Source organism: Sinocyclocheilus grahami, unplaced genomic scaffold (assembly GCF_001515645.1).
Source record: "Sinocyclocheilus grahami isolate Dianchi unplaced genomic scaffold, SAMN03320097.WGS_v1.1 scaffold281.1, whole genome shotgun sequence".
NCBI classification, from domain to species: Eukaryota; Metazoa; Chordata; class Actinopteri; order Cypriniformes; family Cyprinidae; genus Sinocyclocheilus; species Sinocyclocheilus grahami.
The window spans coordinates 1,304,816-1,327,283 of NW_015505460.1; the positions used below are offsets into that span (position 1 = coordinate 1,304,816).

Genomic DNA, 22,468 nt, shown 5'->3' on the forward strand with positions numbered 1-22,468 from the left:
TTATTAATTTATTTAGGTTTTAAATCTAGTATAAAATGTACTTAGTGCACCTTTAAGTGGTTTGTGGATCTTTTTACAGAGTAACATAGATGTTTTTAGCCAGTCAGTTTTAAAAGTTTTTTGAAGGGGATTGCATCTGTAAAGCTCACATTACATAACATTTTACAGCAAGGAGGAGCTGTATTTTACTGCAGTTTACCATTGTTTTACTGATGACTACATCACTTGCATTTCTACTTTGAGCATTTGTGGAAGGAAGCTTCATAAATGTTTCTCTCTTGAATTCCATCTTACACGGACAGTAAAAGACTAGAAAACGGAAAACGTCTCCATATGATCTTATCTAGTGCAAAAAAGTCGCCCATTAATTTTTTATTTGTCGTTATGATCCTATTCAGCAACCCTAATTAGAAGTGCAAAATGACTTAAAGGAAACATTTGACCCAAAAGAGCAAATTGATAACTTGTGAATCACACATTCAGAGCAATCCCCACCCTACACATGAATATAAAGTTTGCTGTGTGCTGGAAAGCGGATAAACAGTGTTCAACTACTGTCTCATCATCATCAACCTGACTAACACACACTTACACACAGACACACAAGCTCCAAGACAGGCCTGAACTGTCCACAGTTTGTCCTACAAGTCCCACGTCCTACTATCTGTCTCACACATGCACACACATACACACAAGAGAGCCAGTGGAAATCCAAAAAGCTGACAAATGCAGTCTCTCACAGGAGCACCTGTGTGTCCAGCATCTTCAGTCGAACCTCGGATTTATACAGAGATTCTTGTCCATCCTCATCTTCTGTCGAAGCAAGGTAGCCATCTATAGTCTACAGTGAGTTTGTCCATCTTTCACATGTATGGAATCCTCTGTAATGTCAGTGTCTTAAACAAGAGGGTCTTCTTTTCCATTAGGGGTTGGTAAGGAGTCTTGAGCCTCTTGGTACGGCAGCCATGTTCTTGCTATCGAGTGACCTATGAATAAAAATGGAGGTAGGATTAACATATTAGAAAATCACTAGAATGGCAAGCAATGTGCATCGAGATGTTTAATCAATATTTGTCTTTTGCAGTAATATACCTTAACTTTCTAAAAAAAAAATGTAAAGGAATATACTATATACAGTATATATATATATATATATATATATATATATATATATATATATATATATTTATGCATGGCTCATAAGTAACTAGTTAATAGTGAGAAATTATCCCTAAAATAATGTGCTACCGTAAATACTTGTCAATGGGGCAAGAAAAAAATACATACAATTTTGTTCCTTGGTTAAATGTACAAAATTATTAAATTATTTAAACATTTAAGTGCATTTCAAAACATTATTAACATTATTAAACAAATTCTATTATTTTAAAATGATTTTTTTAAATTATGTATAGCCTACTATTTTAGATCAATTCTACATATTTGAAGTGTGCACTCAGATGCTTTAGTGTTGGAAAGAGACATTAAGCTGTACGGCAGCTGTACAGCAGAAAGGCAGACAGTGGAGAAGGATAATAAAAACATAAAGGACAGATATTAAGCGGATGGTACAGGAGGAGAATGTAAAGATATAAAAAAGCAGATGGAAAGAGACAGAGAGAGAACACAATATGTATCCTGGCTCATCGCCACAATCTCCTGTGACATGTGCGCTGAAGCCTGCTGGTTACTGTTCCATTTCCACTGCTATTAAATGCAGAATTAATGCTCACTGGAGTAAGACACACCCTTCCGCCTCCCATCTGTGACTCACTGCAGCCCATTGGCTCCTGTGGTGGCAGAAGGCGGGGCTTAGCCCACTGACAGTCAACTCAACCAATAATGGACTCAATAAACAGAGTCATTAATCCTGAATGTAAACCCAGAGCCGTCATTCATTTCTCGTCTCTCCCTCTTACCAATTTAATTAGGACTCTTAATTTGAAAGCCTCAGCGGAGCTCATAGCCATAATGCTTTTTAATGAACACAACAGATGTTCTGCTGTTACTTTATAACTCTGAGCAATTATTCTTATAGCAGTTGTGTTCTCACACACCGTTATTTCTTTAATACTTCACCTGTATGTCACAACTGCATGAAACAGCAGTTCACCAAACAAAAAGAAGCACATCTCATCTCTCAAAATCTCATTTCTAATCTTTATTTTGATTTATGAGGTAAGCATTTACCTCATTTAACTTTCTTTCCATACAGAAAGAAAGTTTTAAAAACCTAAGCTTGAATACTGACATTTTGAGGCATTAAACCATAGGTTCAGATGAGCTGATGCACAAAACGTACATCTTTAATTGAAAATGAGTCAATTTTCCGGTTCGCTTTTATGCCTTTTTCAAGTCAAAGCTAGCATGGACCAACAATGTTGTCTTTGCATGTATGTCTAGGCTCGGCTTTTGAAAATTCTCCTTCGGACTTTGAAACTTTTCTCTGTACGACTGAAGTCCTTGGGGATTTATTCGCTGAGCCACAAAATCTGTGGAGTTACTCTGAAATGTTATATATCTTCAAGCTTTGCTCATTCTTTAATAAGTCTCTTTTAGAACGTTTGAGTGATGCGTCTGCCTATAACATACTGTAGGGATGTACTGTAGCACCAATTAAAAAAAAAAAAAAAGAACTGTATCCCTGCAGTAATGTGCCCATAAAACAAGTTAACATTTGAAGAGGTGTGTTTAATTGTTTTACAAAACCCTATATATATGACCATTTTATCTCATAACATAGCCCTTCTTGTACTCTCAGGAGCTTCAGAGAACCGTCTTATAAAAGTAAGGCCTCAACAAAACGTTGCTTTGAAGAATGGTTTGCCTGAGAAAAAGGCATTGGGAGACGGGGTCCTCAAAGAAAGCCCTTTGAGAATACTCCTGGGGAGTGTTTTGATGGCATATATAGTAGCTCTTAGAAAAGTCTGTTTAAAAGGTACTTTTATGGCAACAAAAAGGTTCTCTTTCAATGGGCAGAAGCCTGTTTCTGTGCCAACCTGGCTCTCTTGGACTTAAATATAGCATGTGTCAGATTGCAACCAGGCGTTAATCAGTGTGGTCCTTATTTCCTTAAGAAGCAAATAAACTCACTTTTACTTGGCCCACTCACCTTGGTGGTTTTGACTTTGTTACCGGTGCTGCAGGACCAACCAGTCAGGTCTGGAAGAACTTTACAATCCTCGCCATCCAAACATGGGTGCATTTGGCACCACCACTTCTGCAGCACGATAGAAGCTGAAAAAGAGATGGAGAAAATGAAATATTAAACTACTCTCAACATTATTATCTTCAGAGTATCTCATTGAACATCACTTTTCTCAAATTTTCATCAAAAATGACCATTTTAAAGCCTGTTATAATGAAAAATTGCAGGTGTAGGTTTGACCTGCAATGGCAAGCAAAGCAACTAAGATGACTAATACAGATCAAATCACTTCCCAACTGAGAAACATAGAGGAAAATACATGAAATTTGTCATAACGCAGGAAGTGATGCTCCATTATCCACTCTGAATAGCAGTACATCGGAAACAGCTTCTCCATCATAACTGCATGAAAATCCCATGATGTCTTCTCAAATATATAATCACATCTGCTATTAAATGTTAAATATGAGTTGTATAACCGCTGAAAAACTAAATAAGTGGAACCACCAAATGAGTGGTCCGGCTCTAAACGCACACCATTGGTTGAGCCAAAGTTACCATGTGAAATGTTTTTTAAAGCAACACTACCATTGTTCACAGGTTTCCCAAACTGGGGTTCCTGAGAGCTGATGAAAAGCTTTAAAAAGTCAAATAAAAACATCGGCATGTTGTGACTATTAACCAACATCAGAGAATCGTGAATATGCAAATGTGTTTTTAAATTGTTAAAATATTAACTTAAATACATATAAATATTAAATAAACATAAATATTTTAGGTCAAAGGGGTTCAGATGACACAAAACGTCCCCTTTTACATAGCTGTATTTTAACAGTGAAGGAATTACAGATCACCTTTAGCATTAACATCTTTATCAAACCCAAATAGAAGTTTTTACCAATACAATACATTTGAAAACACCCTCGCTACTCTGCTTTTCAAGTCCTCTTAGTAGTCCAAGCTCTCCCGTGTCACTTCCAAAGCCTAGTTCACTCCAAATCCAGTTCTGAGAAGGCGATCAATAGCCTGTTCAAGTGAGGCTCATTGAGATGAGTGCGTCCATAAGAGAGCCGCTCTCAAGCCCATTGTCCTCAATAATAGAAGGAGAGAGGATATACACAGCGAAAATGAGCTTTACATGGAATTATGCAAAGGAACACGCGCAAATCCTCTCAAGCATCGTGAGTGAACGCCTTACAGGACATGAAAGCAGGGCTTCATACAGCATGTGTGTTTGTAGATTTGGAGAGTAGGACGGCTATAGTCAAATGATGATGCTCGTAAATCAACAAAATAAGCAGTTGCAAAGGCAGTGACATACAGTAACTGCTGTGTGTGTGCCTTTCCATCTGTGTGAAGCCCACAGTCTGATTGCAGTGGTTCAGAGAATCAGTGGGTGCATAATTAGCATTAATATGGACATTATTAGGTATAATTAATAATAATAATAATTTGTTACATTTATATAGTGCTTTTCTAGGCACTCAAAGCGCTTTACATTGTGAGGTAACCTTATGAAAGGGTGTTTTCATTGTTGTCGAGAGCTCTCCATCATTTGTCTGCGTGGGTGTCGTGAAACTAAACAAACATACACAACAATATGAGCGTATTCTTTGAGTTAGCATCCAATAACAACTGCTGTGAAGATAAATATTGGTCATGGGCGTCCGCTTATTGTGGAGAGCTCACAGTCATGACTCAAATTCACATTAAACACCCGTTATTATCAGACAAAATTATCAAAATAAATATTTTTGTTTAATTCACAGGATGGAAATATATATATATATATTAGCAGAACAATAAATCAACATGTAGTCCCAAAATACCAAGTCCTACAGTATATATACACCACTGTTCAGATTTTAAAGGAAATTAATAAAAGTAACCCTTAAATTGGTCAGAAAAATATTTATAATGTTACAAAGGATTTCTATTTCAAATAAACACTGTTCTTTTGAACTTTCTATTCATCACAGAATAAAAAAGCATCATGGTTGCCACAAAAAGATTCAGCAGCACAACTATTTCCAACATTGATTATAACAAGAAATTTTTCTTGAGCAGCAAATCAGCAAATTAAAATGATTTTTGAAGGATCATGTGACACTGAAGACTGGAGTAATGTCATGATGCTGAAAATTCAGCTTTCGCTATCTCAGGAATAAATTACATATTACAATTAGGGTTAAGAACCTCAAACTGACCAATTGTTAAAAAAAAAAGAGGGAAAAAAAGAAAATAATCTTTTTATAGTACATGTCAGAGCAGGTGTTTCAGACTGAGGGTTTGAAACTCCCCCAAAGAAAAAGGCCAGCTGAGGTGCTAAAGCTTTTCAGGAGTTAAATGGCTTTAGGTTTGCAGTTGTGGACAACTTTGTCTGAACCCTTTTTTCAGCTTTTCCACACTAAATCTCTCACTCCACCATTTAGGCATTTAACTGGATAGAGTTTGGCCAAAGCCCACATACTTGGAAGGATTTTTATCGCTTTTAGTGCTGAAGTGGCAGGGACAACTGTGAGACACTGATGGTCTTTCTATTTTCAGTCATGAAAAGCCCTATCTGAGGATATGAAGGCACTAATTTAAGCTTTGATTTCCTGTATGGCGCCTTGTTGGATTTAGACAGTGTCATTGCTACAGATGTGACAGACTATCCAGGATACAGAAATATTTTTGCTACCCCCATTTCAGAGGTATGAACAGGCTGTGTTTGAAATGTGTCTGACATCATGTGGTGGCTGAGGAAACTGCAGGAAAAGACGCCGGCGAGTAACATTGCATGGAAAGAGAGAGAGGGGAGGACAGATTGGAAAAAACTGGTGAGAGGGAAAAGCAAAGAGCAAGATGGGATGGCAACAGCATGTCAGACATCTTGAGAAAGTGTCTCACTGTCTGTCTCTTCTTGTTTGTGTTTGTAATTGTTGGCACTGGGGTTCGTGGCATGTTGTGGGCCTGGTGGGGAAACCCAGCATGCGGTAATCATAAGTATTCTAAATCATGCAGACTTTCTCTCTCAAACACACAAACACTGCCACTATTGTCATGTCATAATGACGCCTATGTCATAATGTGAGGTAACAGGAAAAACAATCAGCATTTCAACTTATGTGCTTGAAAACTTAAGATTTGCATATTTAAGGAGATTCATATGTTTACATTAGTCACATATAAGCCATTTGTAAACTGATTTGAACATCAAACATTCATCTGTTTATTTCAACATCCCAACACAGCAACACTGACTCAACCATTGGTGTGCATTTGGGACGGGACAATCTGTTTGTCCGACCAATGGCAGAGGGGAGAGTGTTTGAGAAACCTGTTCGAAAACCATCATCAAAGAGCATATTTTTTGTAAGCTAATGCAAAATATCGCATCACCCTGGTTCCCCTAGACAAAATCCCCAATAGGATTTTTCCAATGGCTTCTAGATTACAGCAAAAAATAAAGCTTACCATGATAATCTCCTATATGAACAAAACAACTTTCAGAAAATCTGAAGCCTAAATACAGTCATCAGAAGCTAAATATAGGCTATAAACAAACTACACCGCAGCAACATTTCTTCAGCATCACCATCAGTAAGCTTCCAACAGCTCTTTCAGTCTTTAAAAACATTTTCTCAGACAATTTGAGAATAGTTTGCAAGAGTGTGATATAACACAAGGTTGAAAAAGTGGACTAGTGAGTAGATGAGTTTACCTAGATTGGCAAATGGAACCAGAAGTGCTAAAATGCTAACTCACGCTAAAAATGCTAACAAAAACACATCATCCCTGCAGCACTGTTGCAATTCCACTTGTTGACACTAGCAGCAAAGAAATTACACAATACAAAATTATGTTTTTAGGTATCCAGAATTCCGCATATTTTGATGATTGAATCAAGCTTAGAAAGATATAACAAATTCCTACACAGGATGGGAGTACACAAAAAAGTTCACAAATACTTGCACAACACAAACGTGTATTTTGCCATACCTCAGATTAATGGGGGTGGTAAACAATAATGTATATCTGTACATGTATGCGCCAGAGACTCAATACCCCCTAGTATCAATCCAAATCCATTTATACCCGTCTTAGATTACCCAGCACTCCGTCTCAGCAGCACAAAGCTTGAAATGACCTAATTTACAACACTATCAGCTTAGCTACAGATTCTGCCTTTGACACACATTAATGCAGTGTATTAATTCAGTATCACTCTCCGCAGGCTAAAAGCACATTTGTCTCCTTAAGGATATGCCCGAAGAGCAGCGCAGGAAACACACCTGACCCCACTGACCTATTTATTAAACAGCAGGCATTCCAGCTCACAAATCCGACACATCACTCACTGTGCGTCAAGAAATCACAGTGGGTTTTCTCCACATCTGCCACTGCATAAATATAACCTCAGCCTTACATTGGCATAATATAGAGTAAGGTACAGGCTGGTTGTAAATGGCATAAGATACAGTATGTTATTCTCGGTTGCATGTTTCTAATCTAATTCAACACTGGTGAGACTAATCACTGTTTAAACAAGTGTTTATACAAGGACTCAGCAACAACAGATGGAATCAATGCAGAAAATTGAGCCAAAGTACCAAAAAAACTGAAAGTAATTATGTTAGAGCAGATTTTATTACCTGAATTCATAAAAAGCTACAAACTCAAATTATATTTGCTGACCAAACTGGTTGAATAATCAGTGTACTAAGCTTGTTTGTCACATTTTACAGGTGATCTAGGAATTGGTCATTTGCCTGCCTGAAACCAAATTCATGAAAAATGACTGTTTATTATAAACATTAAGACTATAAGCTGATTGATAGACTTCAACAAATGTAACATTGACAACAAGTAACATTCTAACAAGTGTACAACTGGAAAATAAGAATAATAAAAAAACAATCTAACTGTAATCTGAATTAAAAACATCTTCTAGAACCTGCAATCAAATATATTTATTTATTAATTATTTTAATACATTTTCAAAGTAAGTTAATTTAAACAGACCCTATATGACCATCCCTGGCAATCAACTTTTATAGCTGTGCTAATCTCATGTCGTTCGTATCACTCTATTATTTTAAAAAGGAATACGTCTTTTCTTTCTGTAAAATAAGTAGAATAATGTACAGCAAGTCTGGCGTGACTGCAAAATAAACCCAGGCTTAATCATGGCTCTTCCTGTGGTCAAATGTCTAGATGAACTAGATGCTGGACTTATTAGACAGGGCCTTGAAGTTCCTGTATGTGTGGCTGAGCGCTGATACCCAAATCACAGATGGCAGAGGCTCAGAGGGGGCTCGCCTCAAGCCCCAAAGCAGAGCAGAAATCCTGGGCACGCTGGGCAGAAAGAGAGGCCCTCATGCAGAGTGAAGCAGATCTCCCCACAGAGCACCAAAGGGAATCTCTCTCCACCTTCTTCTAATGAGAATTTAATGGGCAGGTCGGTAGAGGCCTTCAGAGACTCAAGAGCGCACAGAGGAGTGACTAGAGATACAGTCCCAGCCAGAACAGAGTACCAAAGGACCTCTACATCAGACAGCAGAGATATTTAATCCCTTATATATTACATTCTCATTGAATGAGATTTAAAGTCCAAGTTCTCAGTGCATCATTGTTTAAATTCTGATCCTAGTTGATTTGCCATAAGAAGGTATAACTCAACTCTCATCCTCTGAAGGTTTCAATGAAGTTTCTTTCAGCTCTTTCTAAGGCTCCTCTGTGGCTCTCACTGATGTTTTAATGATATATGAATGGGTAAAGTGCCCTCTAATGGCCATACAGAGGAACAACACAATGCAAATATCTAATACAGCAATCATATAAAAATAAATATGGTCACACTTTATTTTAAGGTCCAATTCTAGATATTAAGTTAGTTTTTAAGTTTAGGTATTGGGTAGGATTAGCGATGTAGAATATGTTCATGCAGAATATTTGCTTTATAAGCACTAATAAACAGCCAATATGTTAATAATAGGCATGCTAATAAGCAACTAGTTAATAGTGAGAATTGGTCCCTATACTACTGTTACCATTAATATAATAAGCAATCAAATCTTTAAGTTACCACAGCTGTAATATACCACAGGAAAATCACAATTACTCCCATCACACTTTTTTTTCTAAACACTATTTTAAAAATAAGATTAAATGCATTTCTCAATATCTGCTGCTAAAAGGTGAACTACATGGAGTACAAAGTGACATTTGCAGGACAAAAGCCCCTGAGATTTTTATGTTTGCATGTTTACATGATCCTTCAGAAATCATTATATTATGCTGATTTGCTTCTCAAGATACATTCATCATTATTAGTAATGTTGAAACAGTTGTGCTGCATGATATTTTTGTCAAAACCTTAATACATTTATTAATTTTTGCTTTAAATACATGGAACCTTTAGTACAGAACTGATGCCATATAATTGTGACGTAAAGTATTTTCTCATGCTACACCAGTATTTTTGGGAAAAAATTGCTTCTTTCTAGAAAAAGCAACACAGTTTCTAAGCTACTGAAAAATGTAGTTAGTCATGTCACTACTTCTAGTTAGCTACTCTCCAACTCTGCGCTGAGTATTAGATATTTATGAAGCTTCAGGATAGGTGATCTAGGAATTGGTCATTTGCCTGCCTGAAACCAAATTCATGAAAAATGACTGTTTATTATAAACATTAAGACTATAAGCTGATTGATAGACTTCAACAAATGTAACATTGACAACAAGTAACATTCTAACAAGTGTACAACTGGAAAATAAGAATAATAAAAAAACAATCTAACTGTAATCTGAATTAAAAACATCTTCTAGAACCTGCAATCAAATATATTTATTTATTAATTATTTTAATACATTTTCAAAGTAAGTTAATTTAAACAGACCCTATATGACCATCCCTGGCAATCAACTTTTATAGCTGTGCTAATCTCATGTCGTTCGTATCACTCTATTATTTTAAAAAGGAATACGTCTTTTCTTTCTGTAAAATAAGTAGAATAATGTACAGCAAGTCTGGCGTGACTGCAAAATAAACCCAGGCTTAATCATGGCTCTTCCTGTGGTCAAATGTCTAGATGAACTAGATGCTGGACTTATTAGACAGGGCCTTGAAGTTCCTGTATGTGTGGCTGAGCGCTGATACCCAAATCACAGATGGCAGAGGCTCAGAGGGGGCTCGCCTCAAGCCCCAAAGCAGAGCAGAAATCCTGGGCACGCTGGGCAGAAAGAGAGGCCCTCATGCAGAGTGAAGCAGATCTCCCCACAGAGCACCAAAGGGAATCTCTCTCCACCTTCCCTTCGCTTCTTCTAATGAGAATTTAATGGGCAGGTCGGTAGAGGCCTTCAGAGACTCAAGAGCGCACAGAGGAGTGACTAGAGATACAGTCCCAGCCAGAACAGCGTACCAAAGGACCTCTACATCAGACAGCAGAGATATTTAATCCCTTACCTTAATAATAATGATAAATATTTCTTGAGCAGCAAATCAGCATATTAAAATTATCTCTGAAGGGTGATGTGACACTGAAGACTGGAGTAATGGAAAAGCTTAAAATTCAGCTTTCCCATAATAGGAATCATTAAATTTTTAAAATATATTAAAATAGAAACCTGTAATATATCAATTATATATAATACATAATTGTATTAATATTTTACTTGTCTTGTTATTTAGGCAAATAATTAAAGTATCAGGTACAGTATATACAAATATCAGATGAATGTATCCCTATGCTTGTGTATTTTTTCCTTTTTATAGTTTTTGGTTGTCTTTCTCTCGGTTACATCAGATTCCTTCTGTCTCCATAATACAGTCCTGCAGCATCACATCTGTGGAAAATACAAAATGTACATAGGACCCACTTTTGTCATTACATGAACTATAGTCAAAGAGAGCCATGAAAGTCATAACATGGAATACCTCCCCTGGTGCAGCCCTCCCTACTTTCTATTGGGGTCTTTTGTCTCGGGTGTCAAAGAAGACAAAGAAGAAAAATGGCTGCCAGTATTCGCCCTCTTGCCTTCATAACTAAAGCGCGTATATAGTATGACCGAAGGGACACATTTAAACCTCCTTCATCACCCAAACTACACTCTCTTGTCCTAAACCTTTAGGTAATACAGAAGAGATGAAGAAGAGGACAGTGTAGTCACATTTATCAAAGGGATAATGGCTTTGATTTCAAAACACACCTAATATTTAGCAAAATCAGAGACTTTTCCGAATGAAACCCATTCACAATTTGCCACAAGAGACAGGTTAACATCAGGTATAAACAGTAACGTGTCTGTGCTGATCATACATGAATGGATCACACAAGATGAACAGTGAAGTGATGTGTGGCGTCCCATACTCGGAATTTGTGCTCTGCATTTAACCCATCCAAGAACACACACAGCAGTGAACACACACACACTGAGAACACACACCCGGAGCAGTGGGCAGCCCGGGGAGCAGTTGGGGGTTCGGTGCCTTGCTCAAGGGTCTCACCTCAGTTGTGGTATTGAAGGTGGAGAGAGCACTGGTTAGTCACTCCCCCCACCTACAATTCCTGCCGGACCTGAGACTCGAACCCGCGACCTTCGGTTTACAAGTCCGACTCTCTATCCATTAGGGCACGACTGCCCTTAAAGCTCCCTCTGTCCCTGGGTGGGCTGATAATACCAGGGTAAATTGGGCCATGTCCTCATACTATACTACACTACTGTCGATGCGCTTTTTATTTTGCACATCCTCATAATATTTTTAACCCAGGCTCATTCGAAATATATGACTCTGCCTACATTTCTGCAAGAACCGCAACTCATGTTTCATGGGACTCGTACCCAAGCGCTTCACATCACAGTGCTGTACCAGGTGAGCTACTGAGCTTACCAGGGTAAATTGGGCCATGTCCTCATACTATACTACACTACTGTCGATGCGCTTTTTATTTTGCACATCCTCATAATATTTTTAACCCAGGCTCATTCGAAATATCATTCGACTCTGCCTACATTTCTGCAAGAACCGCAACTCATGTTTCATGGGACTCGTACCCAAGCGCTTCACATCACAGTGCTGTACCAGGTGAGCTACTGAGCAAGCTTACTATGTTAGAAAATCCATACATATGGAGTGGATTATGTGATTCAGACATTAATATGTATTAGTTAACAAATCGTGTATTATAGTAAACATGTTTTGAGGTTGTAACATAGTATTTTTTAAAGGAATTGCTTTAACATTTGCCTTTATTCATTGATAATCTGCCCCTGTAGTCATAATTTTGGTTTTACTGTTCATTTCACCTAGAAAATGCACTGAAATGTATGCATAGCTATGTTTTTTGCCAATAAAGGGGAATTAGCAACACATGAAAAGCACTTACCCTCCACACAAGAAGGCTGTGTACGTGTCGTACCGGCCACCTGACCAGGGAAGCAGGAGCACTTGACGGTTTGTGAACGTTCCTCTATCTTGTTCTTATTGCAGCACCGGTGGATGGCCACCACCTCACAGGTTCCCTGCTTCACCTGGTACGAAGCTGCGGAAATAGAAAAAAAAATAGAGATAGGCCTACTTTACATTTCCCTATGAAGCAGGTCATAAAAATATGCACACAAAAAAAGCAAATGTTTTGCTCAGAGCAAATATTAACACATGCAGCTCTTCTCTTCCCCAGCTAGAGAAATTGCAACATTATACAAAGTCTGTTCTTTCAGTTAGCAGAGCAAGACAGCAAGAGATCAAGAGAGGAAATGCCAATTCTATTTGTGTATAGATGTAAATAAACAAAGTTATGTAAAGGTTTGCTCATGGATTTAACCCTAACATTAAAAATAATAACCCACCCAATATAAGAAATAACATCTATATTTAATGAGAGTAGCAGTATTTAACAAGCAGCTTAAGGGCTGCCAAGTCCAAGTCTTCACTCTTTTTCTTTCCCACTTCCCATAGCAGGACATACATAATGAACACAGAGCTCTGTTTTTCTGTTCAGAGTGTAAATAAATCGCTTGAGCATTGAATTTTTTGTTTGTTTTCAGCCAGTCTAACATGAGTGCTCAATTACAACCAAGATTTGTCTCCAAGAAACTCGGGCTCCTCTATACAGTGAGGTGTGTGAGTATCGGCTAATGCCTCAACGTAGATGCAATGTGGCAATAATGCATTATGACATATTAGAGCTGTTATAACAGGTGGCTGAGGAAAATAACATATCCAAATGATTTAAATCACAATGTGAATGAAGCTTTCAAATACCATTAGCATTCCTTAAATGCAAAAGTAACTAGTCAGTCTGTTTTTACTGATAAATTTATAGGTGGCATAACCATCTGCCCTGCTGTCATGAGAGAGAACAAGCAGGTGACATGGATTTGAGGTGAACATTTAGCTTTCTTCTCTTGGGACATTACTAGCCAACTTTCATTACAGGACGGAATTGGGGGCCATTCGCACAGAAAGCATGTTTGTGTTTGAAAACATGAGACGCAGGTCTAGAATATTTTTTTAAGTTGGACTTTATTGTAACTTGAGTTTTTATAAAGCTAGACTAACACATATTTACATAGAAAAATAAAGGAAAAGCAGCACAGTGGAACACAAACAACCCCTAAGGTCAGTCTGAAATGTGTCTGATATTTAAGAAAAGGAATGGAATAACCAGCAATGTCTAAAAATACATAAAACACATATTCCAGTGACACATACCATATCTTTAATACACAACTGTAAGAAATGCAAAAGGTCATACTATATATTGCCTACTACAAGTTCCCACTTACAAGTTCAGTAGTGCTTTATGAGATGTGATATGCTGGAAGTGTTTAGGCTGCCTTTACTGACAAAGCTTTTTAGTGCTAATGCAAAATAAAGTATGTGAGGATTTTTTAACAGAGACACACGCACATACATTTTATATGAAAAAGTGTCTGTGATACAGTATGTGATTTTGTATATGAAGCATTATAGGCTGCCTTTACTGACAAAGCTTTTTAGTGCTAATGCAAAATAAAGTATGTGAGGATTTTTTAACAGAGACACACGCACATAAATTTTATATGAAAAAGTGTCTGTGATACAGTATGTGATTTTGTATATGAAGCATTACAATGTTGCTATTGTTACCTAAAAAAAGATGAAAACCTTAAATGTAAAAAAAACTTCAAAAAAGAAAACTAGTGATGATGCCTTGGCAGCTTACTGGAATATGGTTTAAGTTGAATGAAGTATGAAGAATGTGACCATTTTTTTATGTATTGTGTAATTCTCATGTTGCAACAGAGAATTATGGGAAGTGTAGTAATGAGAAATAGCCAAAAATTGGCTTAAATGGGTATTATATGCAGCATTTGATTTCTGTACTTTTTAAATCAGATTATCATAAATCATAAAATGCATAAACATTTTTGTCAGAATGCAAATAACAAATTATTATGATCAGCAACAATTGCTGAGTAATTCTGACATGATGCTATAATTGATGTGTAAATATGATAACTTTTCATTGTAGTTCTTGCATTAAAGTTAATAGTTCAATCTTGACTGATAAAAAAAAATCGTATTCTTTTAAATGTAGCTTACACTTTTATTTTTTGTTCTGAACATAAGCTGGACATGGTGGGTCTGCACACACACACACACAGAGCAACATGATGGTTTCCATTTCATCAGGCCGTGAACTCGCTCTCCCGCTATGATGTAGAGTTTGTTTGACAGCTTCCTCCTGGGAAAGGTGATGCTCCTCAGCTTAGAGAGGTCTCATTCTTTCTACTCTTCCTTCTCTTTTCATTTCCTTCTTTACTCACCCCTCTACCTTCCTCCCCTGAGGCTCCACGTGTGGCCACATTACCCCATCACCCTGTCCTCTCTGCCCAACATGGACCCCGCCGACTGGGCTTTAATTAGAGAAAGCGTGTGGAGTCTAGGGGCCTTACAGGCTGGATGGCTCTCTGTCAGCCCCGACATCACCGGATAAACAACAGGTAAGGACAGATCTCTAACTGTGACTATGACTGACACCACGGGGCCTCGCGTCGGATCCTGCACGGGTATCGCAGAAATAATGAATGATGGATGGTGCGCTTCTGTATTCCGGAGATGAGGGGATGGGGGATCTATTTGTAACGAGCTGAAAAAGTGTCTGTGATGTCTGATTTTGTATATGAAGCATTACAGTATTGTTATTTTTAACTACAACTATTTTCGATGATTGAAAAAAGTAAAATATACATACTAGCTGAAACAACTCAAATTAAAATCCTGAAATTTCTAAAAATATAAAAACAAAAACTATAAATTCAAAATATTAATAAAAGCTATAATCGTATATAAATAATACTAAAATAACACTGAATTATAAATGATTCTTTATTTTGTTAAATTCTTAAAAAGTAAGGTTCTTCAGTGGTTCTTTGCAGCATTTTTTCACTGTAGGGATTTTGAGTTTTATGTTTTTTGTGGGGGGAGAGATTTGACCAGTTTTTCAAGTAACGTTCATTCAGATCAGAGGTTTCTTTAAAGGTTATTTAAAGCTAAAGAGTTGAGGACCCAGATTTTACATTGGACATTGAATGGTGACCCACACAAAATGCTCTTTGACCAATGTGAACATCATCTATAGTCTGGCTCATACTTGCTTTTACTTTGCGCAACTTTGTTCTTGGTTTTCAAGCATGAGGGCATGTCCACTTCCATTAAATGAATTTGCACCAGAGTTTGACAGGATACAACATCTGATGGCAAAAGATGTGAAGTTTATCACTTTATCAGCGTTCTTGTATCACAAACAGTAGCATATGCCAAAGTCATGGGTTCAACTCCCTGGGACTACATCAACTGATAAAATGTTTATGCTTTGAATGAAATGCAAGGTGCTTTGAATGAAATCGTCTGCAAAACATAAACATTTGTCTAAAAGTTAATTTTTTTAAACCAACTAAAAGTGACAGTAAAGACATGTATAATGTTGCAAAAGAAAATATAAATGCTGTTTTGTTGTTGTTGTTTTGTTTTGTTTTTGTTTTGTGTTTTTTTACATGGTAAAAAAAGTATATTGTTCACAAAGTATCATAGTTTCCACAAAAGTATTAAATTTGCACCAGAGTTTGACAGGATACAACATCTGATGGCAAAAGATGTGAAGTTTATCACTTTATCAGCGTTCTTGTATCACAAACAGTAGCATATGCCAAAGTCATGGGTTCAACTCCCTGGGACTACATCAACTGATAAAATGTATATGCTTTGAATGAAATGCAAGGTGCTTTGAATGAAATCGTCTGCAAAACATAAACATTTGTCTAAAAGTTAATTTTTTTTTTTAAACCAACTAAAAGTGACAGTAAAGACATGTATAATGTTGCAAAAGAAAATATAAATGCTGTTTTGTTGTTGTTGTTTTGTTTTGTTTTTGTTTTGTGTTTTTTTACATGGTAAAAAAGTATATTGTTCACAAAGTATCATAGTTTCCACAAAAGTATTAAGCAGCACAACTGTTTTCAGCACTGATAATAAGAAATGTTTCTTGAGCAGCAAATCAGCATATTAAAATGATTTCTGACGGATCATGTGACACTAAATACTGGAGTAATGGCTGCTGACAATACAGCTTTGCCATCACAGGAATAAATTACATTTTAAAATATTTTAAAATGCACTAAATCTATTGCAAATTTTAATAATATTACACAATATTGCTGTTTTTACTCTAATTTAAATCAAATAAATGCAGCCTTGGTGAGCATAATAGACGTTTCAACCCCAAACTGTTGAATGGTATAGTGTACATATAAATATATTATGCTATCCAGTTTTTCGCAAGCATTTCCACTGGATCTACTGCTTTAAAGCAGCTGCATATAAAACCACTAAAACTTTTTGGATTCGAACTGGAACTTATTTTAAGAGTGTAGCTTTCCTGGAAGTGCAGCATATGTTCCAATTTGCACATGTGCATGTTTGTGTTCCGAGCGCCTTGTTAGTGTGCAGAGAAGCAAGAGGTTGGAGGCTCAGTGCTCAGGGGAAGACACCCCATCACCACCAAACCCCAAGAACAAAGGCCATACTGCCTGGCATAATGGGGTCACAGGAGAGACCTAAGCACCAAGCCTTCACAACCCACTTCCTTCCTAAGTAGTTTGCTTGCTTCCAACGACAAACTTACACACATTCACTGATGAGAAATTCCCTGTATTTAACAACATATTGTGCAGAGACATCACAGGAAAAAGGTCACTCATGTAAAAGGAACAGGAAAGGATCACTCATGTCTTACACCTTCCTCACACACAGGCAGGCATCACATCTTGGACACTCATCTGACACATCTCTGGCCCTGAGGACTACACAGAAACCGACAAACCACAAAAAATGAGTTCTGCAAGGTTTCGATTGCTTGTAAACGTGGCATTATAAGCTAATAATGACTGAACAGGCATGGAAATTTTGTGGTGTATGAACAGCTTAAATGCATCTGACTACGCTTTTCTCTGTTTATTGCAAATTTTTATAATATTACACAATATTGCTGTTTTTACTCTAATTTAAATCAAATAAATGCAGCCTTGGTGAGCATAATAGACGTTTCAACCCCAAACTGTTGAATGGTATAGTGTATATATAAATATATTATGCTATCCAGTTTTTCGCAAGCATTTCCACTGGATCTACTGCTTTAAAGCAGCTGCATATAAAACCACTAAAACTTTGTGGATTCGAACTGGAACTTATTTTAAGAGTGTAGCTTTCCTGGAAGTGCAGCATATGTTCCAATTTGCACATGTGCATGTTTGTGTTCCGAGCGCCTTGTTAGTGTGCAGAGAAGCAAGAGGTTGGAGGCTCAGTGCTCAGTACAAAGGCCATACTGCCTGGCATAATGGGGTCACGGGAGAGACCTAAGCACCAAGCCTTCACAACCCACTTCCTTCCTAAGTAGTTTGCTTGCTTCCAACGACAAACTTACACACATTCTTTATATACTAACAGTCATTTATAGTTAAACTGATGAGCAATTCCCTGTATTTAACAACATATTGTGCAGAGACATCACAGGAAAAAGGTCACTATGAGTGTAAGAACGGACAAAACTGACACAGACCAAAGCACAGCTCACATAACACAAAAGAGGTCTCAGAGTGGGTGGCCTTTGGCTGCAGGCGACTCACTTTGACACACTGTACTATATGGAGGCTGAAGTGTCGAAAATGGCCACGAATGGTTCATGTAGGCATGGAGAATGTGTGTATACTCATTAAATGCAATGCACATTGGGACTTTGTTGGCCTTCGGTGTTGGCTATATAAGGGCCTATTACAGCAGACAGGAACAAAGGCAGCCGCTCACACGCTATTGTCTCTATTTACCTGCAAGCATGGACAAGCATGGCAAGACACGCAAGACAAGAAAAAGTGGTTGTTAGTTATAGTGTCTGGTTTCAGTGTCAACCATCAGTCAATGGCCCTTGCCTCGTTTGGGTGAGATTCAGACCATCCATTCCCATTAGTGTCCATGTTTCCACAGGAGAACTTTACAAATGACCCATTACAGCTTCTCATTCAGACACATGAGGGCTTATTCCTGTACAGGCATTTATAGAGCTTCAGAGCCACCATGTGGCCACAAGTGGCACTGCAATGAAGAACTGGCTTTTCTCAAGGTACAGGTAAGATGTGACCAAGCCTGATTATAAATTGGAAAATGTTATCATTAACATACTAATTGCGCTGCTGATATTTTGTGTAGTAATATAATAAGATAGTATAATTACAACATTAAGACTCACACCTAAATATTTTAGATATATCATTTTTATCATTTTATATATAATGTCATTTCAAATCTTCAAATCTTTTCAGCTATTATTACTCCTGTCTTCAGTGTCACATGATGATTTGGTGCTCAAGAAACATTTCTTATTATTATCATCATAGTTGAAAACTGCTTAAAATACTGCATATTTTTGCATATAATTTTTTATACTGCATGTTTATTCTGTAATGGTTTGACCTGTTTATTATTGGACTGCCTTTAAGCAGCTTTAATTGAGAGATGCTTCCTTTTAGAAAGAAAGAAAGAAAGACGGAGCAACACCGGCAAAAAATATAGAAGCAACAGCAAAAAATATAGAAGCTTATTGCTACAACAAATAGTATGTACACGGACTGCAAAATAAAGTTATACCAGTTTATGGGTATTTTGGAATTTCTTTCAAAATCATCAACCCCAAACTTTTGACCCCAAACAGCGAAAGAGCTTAAAATACTGCATATTTTTGCATATTATTGTTTTATACTGCATGTTTATTCTGTAATGGTTTGCTCTGTTTATTATTGGACTGCCTTTAAGCAGCTTTTATTGAAGGATGCTTCCTTTTAGAAAAAAAGAAAGAAAGACGGAGCAACACCGTCAAAAAATATAGAAGCAACAGCAAAAAATATAGAAGCTTATTGCTACAACAAATAGTATGTACATGGACTGCAAAATAAAGTTATACCATTTTATGGATATTTTTTAATTTCTTTAAAAATCATCAACCCCAAACTTTTGAATGGTAGTGTATGATTTAAACATATATTTTATATTAAAATATCATATAATGTTATGCAATATATAAGTATGGGAAATGACACTTTGAATAGAGAATGCTTATATTGAATATAATAATATATAGCATATCACCACTGTAATATAGTAATTTTTTTTCAATGGTTTCATTTTTTTCATTTTTTATTAATAGAGATTTTTATAAGCCTGTGGTCACCTGTGCAAAAATAATAAAGCATGCTTTATTCTCCAGTCCACTTCTCCAACATCTAAATCGCAGTCATTATTTTTATTTTTATTTATTTTTTTGGTAGTCAGGTCGGGTTCCAGACTATTGGGGTACAAATAGCCGCTTCGTGCAGCCAGTCGATGTAAAAAGTCACTCTGAAACTTTCCCCAACATAGACACTGCATGGCAAATAACAGAGCAGCGAATCAATGAAAAGTGTTGGCAATGCAATTTTCTGTTTTTGCCAAAAGTTCACCCTTTTGTTTTGTTCTCCTGAAAATGTGCAATTTCACAACAAACAACAAGTTTTTACCCAATTAGCAAGAATTTCCCTTGAAATGATAAGGATAAGGCTGAAACTGACATCCACTTTGGTGGTACATGAAATGTGAAAACTTTAGTGACCTTCACAACATATTGCTGCTGTAATTAGCAGTGAGATGATTAAAAACACCTCCGTTAGAAAAGTAACCTCTTCTCCCCGTCAAAAATGAAAAGTAACATCATCAGTCAGACCAACTCGAGATGCTGGTGGCATTTCTGTGCCAGCAAAAAGGTCACCTTGCATTAGCAACAACTAAACAAAGAGAAGTCGTAATTAAAGAAAGTGTGATAATTAGCTGGAGCAACACTGACATTGGGGAAGGACTTTGCATAATATGAATGATTCAGCGAAAGAGCCGGAGTCTGACCTTTTGGCATGCTAAAATATTTATGTACTGCTGGTCACTTCGTCGCCATGAGGGAAGCTTTCATGAATTATGCAAATCAGAATTAGTTAGCTCGTGGGTGTCAATTAGTGTGGGGAAGTGGACATTATTTTAGTTACCCTCCCTCTTTTTTTCACAAAGACGGGTAGGTCTGTATCCGTGTGTGTGTGTGTGTGTGTGTGGCACGCAGAGGTGTGACGATTTTATTACCTGACCATTTAAGATCATACATATTAATACAGTCATTACTGAATTGTCGCTTTGCTTAAAACTCCTTACTGCGGAGGAATGAAGTCTAATGAAAAGAGTGACTTTGCTGCTGTCCATTTTAATATTACTGCAGGGCAGGAGCACTATCATATAAATATGATACGGATGCAAACGACCTGCATTTAATCTCCTGAACAGGACAGCACTGACAATAACGCTAATTGTGTGTTTATATTAGAGGTCAAGCCATGTTAAATGTCCTTTATGAGCTGCAAAAACAAACTGAATGTTGAAAGGTTTACCGACATCCTCTGTAGTTTACATTCATTGGGTGGACAGAATCTGAGGTCTTTTTTTTTTCTACACTAATTTTGCATAGATTTGGATTTAAACATGGTGAAATGTGTTAAAAAGAGATGAAAGTAATGTACTCTTATTAGTAGCTGAAAGCATCATTGAATATTAGGGTTGAATCTTCCTGGTTCAATAAAGGTTAAGCTTATTCACCAAGATTAGTGGCATGATTACTACAAAAAAAATCATAATTTTAACAAAAAAAAAGTATTAAAAGCAGAAATGTGAAGGTTATAATTTCAGGTTATAAAAAGCACTTAGAATTATTCATTTGTCAAAATGTACAGTATGTATTATTTGGGGTGTAAATTTGTTCTGATATTTTTTATGGCTATATTACACTTGATCTATTATCATGGAAATCTTCCTTTAGCCCCCACAGGTGGTACAACATACGCATACAGTTTATTCACAACACATAGAAACACAATACATCCATAATAGAGAAAAAGAATGAGAAAAAAACTTTAATGTCAACAATTATTCAATTAACCGATCGACAATGGCACAAAATATTTTTCATTGCTCTATAACGCCTTTCTGAAGGCAATTTTTCAAATTCATTAAACAGAAAATGTGAAGAATCCTTTGCTATCATTGTTGCTCTCCTTGTGGCATTTCATCACGGCTACAAAGTTGAAAAATTGCACATAACATTATACAGATAACATTATGTTAAAGTGTGACTATACTATTTTAATTTTTAAACACTGGCCCTATTCCCTTCCATTGTAAGCACCCAGTGTAACCCCGATTTTTGCTCTTTTAAAGAAAAGGGAGAGGTGGAAATAAATTTTTGTGGTAATCAATATCTTGCCACAAATGCTGTTTGTTGAGCTTAACGTCTACCTGGAATATTTGTTTAATTAACAAACACACAAGAGGCAGGAGAAGAACTTATGAATAACAGTGTGAGAGTAAACCAGATGATCTGCTTTGTGTTACTCTCCTGTAATTAAGCCAACAGGGCTTTGACATACCTGTGTGTCCCCGCAGACTCCGTGTACCTGCAGAAACCAACTGGCACGAGCACATTACCAAGGTGACCAAGAGTACAACCTGCAATGGCCACACTGACTGCCCCCACAGCTTCATCTAGAGATAGACCAGGACAAAGAGAGAGAAAGAAGGCGAGGGAGAGGGTTGAAAAGCGTAAACATAAGTCACAGTCTGCCTCAAGGTTGTGAGGAGACGTCAACTGTGTTACCTTTCTGTCTTGTGTTCTCTGTTCACTCTCTTGCCATGTCTCCTTCTTTGTCCTCCTCTGTCTTCACTCGCTTCCTCAA

General features: G+C 37.0%; 1 protein-coding gene across 1 annotated transcript; it reads right to left on the bottom strand.

The window, feature by feature from the left end:
- Positions 1-909: 909 nt before the first annotated feature.
- tafa4b (TAFA chemokine like family member 4b) lies at positions 910-22,468 on the bottom strand. Its single transcript, XM_016292201.1, has 5 exons — positions 22,390-22,468; positions 22,163-22,277; positions 12,520-12,675; positions 3,113-3,237; positions 910-986 (listed from the first exon to the last, which is right to left on the bottom strand). Exons 2-5 carry the CDS (start codon positions 22,275-22,277, stop codon positions 975-977), a joined length of 408 nt encoding a protein of 135 aa, XP_016147687.1. The 5' UTR covers positions 22,390-22,468; the 3' UTR covers positions 910-974.